The sequence below is a fragment of the Poecilia latipinna genome, unplaced genomic scaffold (genome assembly GCF_001443285.1).
Source record: "Poecilia latipinna isolate Pla-1442-1.1 unplaced genomic scaffold, P_latipinna-1.0 Scaffold6873, whole genome shotgun sequence".
Classification (NCBI taxonomy): domain Eukaryota; kingdom Metazoa; phylum Chordata; class Actinopteri; order Cyprinodontiformes; family Poeciliidae; genus Poecilia; species Poecilia latipinna.
This window is the reverse complement of record NW_015119489.1, coordinates 6,383-9,095: the sequence shown is the minus strand read 5'-3', so window position 1 is coordinate 9,095 and position 2,713 is coordinate 6,383. Positions and strand designations below refer to the sequence as shown.

The following is a 2,713-nucleotide window of genomic DNA, read 5'->3' as shown; positions in this document are numbered from 1 at the left end:
GCAACAGGAGACCCACGTGAATTGTCAGTCATTGGGTGAAAAAACAATGACATCACAATTCATTACTTACATGTGATTGGTTGGTAGATATCTCCCTATTGGACACACTAGACCTTTATAATTACAAGCCTGGTTAAGCCCCTCCCTAATAAAATTATAAAAAAAACAAAACAAAAAAAAACCCAGAAATAAAAATACACCAAGCACAAGGCATGAGTTTATATTTTTAATTTTTGTTGAAAAATAAATATGTACATACATTCATATAAAACACATCTACAAATAAAGAAAGCACATGTATAAAATAAAAAAACACATCTACAAATAAAGAAACCACATGTATAAAATAAAAAAACACATCTACAACTAAAAAAAAAACATCTTTCAGTTAAAAAAAAAAAGATTACAGCACAAAATGCTTGTCTACTTCTGGGCCGTGTGGTGGTGGCTTTCTTTCTGAGCATGATCCAACATACAAACGCTTATGACGCAAAATGCTGTATTTAGGGTTAGCTTCAAGTCTCTTACCACGACTTTTGGTGTTTTATCTTACTGTTTGCACACAAAATAAGATATAAATGCTTGTCCATTTCTGGACCATCTGGCAGTGTTTTTTTTGTCCAAACATGATCAAACATTATGCTGCGTTCAGGACAGGCCCAACATCTCTCCTGTAGCATAGACCTGACGTCTCTTCCTGTCTTGTAGTCCTGATGTCACTGAGCTCCTGGATGGAGGAACTTGGGGTCTATCCTGACACCGCCTCATAGCTGCCATCCTCTCAGAATGCCACCTCCTCTGCTGCCAGTACTCTCTGCCTTCCTCCATCAGCTGTTAATACAGAACAGACAATCATTATGAGCTACAGACATCTATTAGTCATTATGAAACTACAGTGAAATTGTTTGGCAACTTCCAGCTTAGTATGCACACATAAGACATTAAAACAAACAAAAAAACACATTAATACATTCTTACAAAAAATAAAAACTTTAATGAAAAAGAGAAAACACTTGGAAACAATTGGAAGAAAAAATAATTAAAAGCAGTTGGTAATAAATAGTAAAACATAGTTCAACAAACTGAGGCAGATAATTTGCTTTGATGGATTTTAATAAATCACAGTACTTTAATCATTCAAGGAGTTGTGACATCTCTAGATCTTACCTGCTTCTTTCTTGACCAACATCCAGATGACTGGCAGTAGGTCCTGGATGCAGCTGGAAAACATTTTTGAGCATTATCAATACATAGCATAATTACAATATGTACATAAACAATACTGAAGCATAAAATATCATCAACATTCTAAAATAGTAGATACTCACACACAGTTGCATCTCTGTCCTCATCACGGACATCAGGACGTTCCTGAAGAGTCTGATTGACACAAATGTGACTCCCATTCCGTGGAGTCTGTGGAAATAAATGTAAAATTAAAAAAATAATGTAGCACATATATCGCTTTTTCAAAAATACATAAGTAAATAAGTTAAAATTATTCTCAACCAACCATTATACAGTCGGGAATCAACGCAGTGACTGTAATGCATACCGGCTTCATGACGTCGTCCTCATATCCGTCCTCCGTCCGCCATTTTGTCGATCTCTACTGCTTTCCACACTCTGCCTTGCTGTACTGCGTTATAACAAAATAAATAAAATAACGGGAAGTTCAGTTTTCCTTACAAATATGCGAGTGTTCACTATTCACTAAATGTGAAATCATAACTTACTGAATTTCTCTTCGTCCTGGTGGACTCCGTAAGAGCGCCTCGGCACCGTGGTCTGAGGCCTGGCTGTGGAGGCTTGGCCATTTTTCAGGTCTGAAAAAATAAAAGATGAGAGTATTTTTAAGAGTTCAGAACATCACATGTAATAAAAAATACAATACAAAATCTCTCCCTACACTTGTTTCGGCATATAAAAACGACAGACCGCTTTAAGAAACAAACAAAGCAACTCGCCTCGCTGCACGTGCTCGCTATTCATAAAAGTTTTCTTACCGTGAGTTCGGCCTTGTTGGACCGCCGCGGTTCATCTGTTGTTTTCCGCCGGAACATTGCTTAATATCAAAACGATACTGAAAAGGTAACTCCATGAAATAGGACTTTTCCCACCATTTACTCAACTCATGGGCATTTTTGTTCATGTTGGGTCTCGCAGTAGCACCCGTTAGCGAGGGTGCAAATCTTCCTCTGGAGTTTAATGGCGGCTGCTTGACCGACTATGAAAGCGCATTACTGCCACCAACTGGACTGGAGTGTTAAATGAAAGTTGACAGAAGAAAAATACATTCTAAAAGTTATTTTTTCAAGTTACCTGACAGTATATTTTATTTTTATTATAATTAATTGCTAAAATGTTTTTAAATGTATAGATGTTTATTTACTCAATTCTACTTTGAGCTGTCTCCTTTTTAGTTTATACAGAATATGATTCATAATCCGTGAGTTATATTAAGTGCTTAACTAACAAAACTTAAAAAAAAAGAATACAAATGTTTATACCCTATCAGAAGGTATCACATACTTTCAACCATTTTGTTCAATTTAAACTCAAGAGTTAAGCAACTGAATACTGATAAATCATCTGTAGTTTCTTAAGTCCTGTAGAATGACTATGGGTCCAATATAGCATGACTCTGGGTCTTTAAAGCAATCAGTGAACATTAACATTAGTTTGAATATTATTCACAAAATACTTTATCTAC

The 2,713-nt window shown here is 35.8% G+C and overlaps 1 protein-coding gene across 2 annotated transcripts; it reads right to left on the bottom strand.

The window, feature by feature from the left end:
- Nucleotides 1-531: 531 nt before the first annotated feature.
- LOC106944095 (uncharacterized) lies at nucleotides 532-2,311 on the bottom strand. Of its 2 annotated transcripts, XM_015027344.1 has the most exons (5): nucleotides 2,007-2,311; nucleotides 1,737-1,826; nucleotides 1,331-1,416; nucleotides 1,168-1,220; nucleotides 532-831 (listed from the first exon to the last, which is right to left on the bottom strand). In XM_015027344.1, the coding sequence occupies exons 1-5, from the start codon at nucleotides 2,150-2,152 to the stop codon at nucleotides 649-651; spliced, it is 558 nt and encodes a 185-aa protein (XP_014882830.1). In that variant the 5' UTR covers nucleotides 2,153-2,311; the 3' UTR covers nucleotides 532-648. The 2 variants fall into 2 exon arrangements, 1 of the variants encoding a protein (XP_014882830.1); XR_001424111.1 differs by lacking the exons at nucleotides 532-831; nucleotides 1,168-1,220 and adding an exon at nucleotides 1,556-1,639 and having other exon boundaries at nucleotides 1,237-1,416; nucleotides 2,007-2,099.
- Between the last annotated feature and the right edge of the window lie 402 nt (nucleotides 2,312-2,713).

Coding starts and splice junctions, on each gene's coding strand:
- LOC106944095 (XM_015027344.1), bottom strand. CDS start 2,152: ATGAACAAAAATGCCCATGAGTTGAGTAAATGGTGGGAAAAGTCCTAT. Junction 1,827..2,006: donor CCAACAAGGCCGAACTCACG/GTAAGAAAACTT, acceptor TTATTTTTTCAG/ACCTGAAAAATGGCCAAGCC. Junction 1,417..1,736: donor CCAGGACGAAGAGAAATTCA/GTAAGTTATGAT, acceptor TTATTTCCACAG/ACTCCACGGAATGGGAGTCA.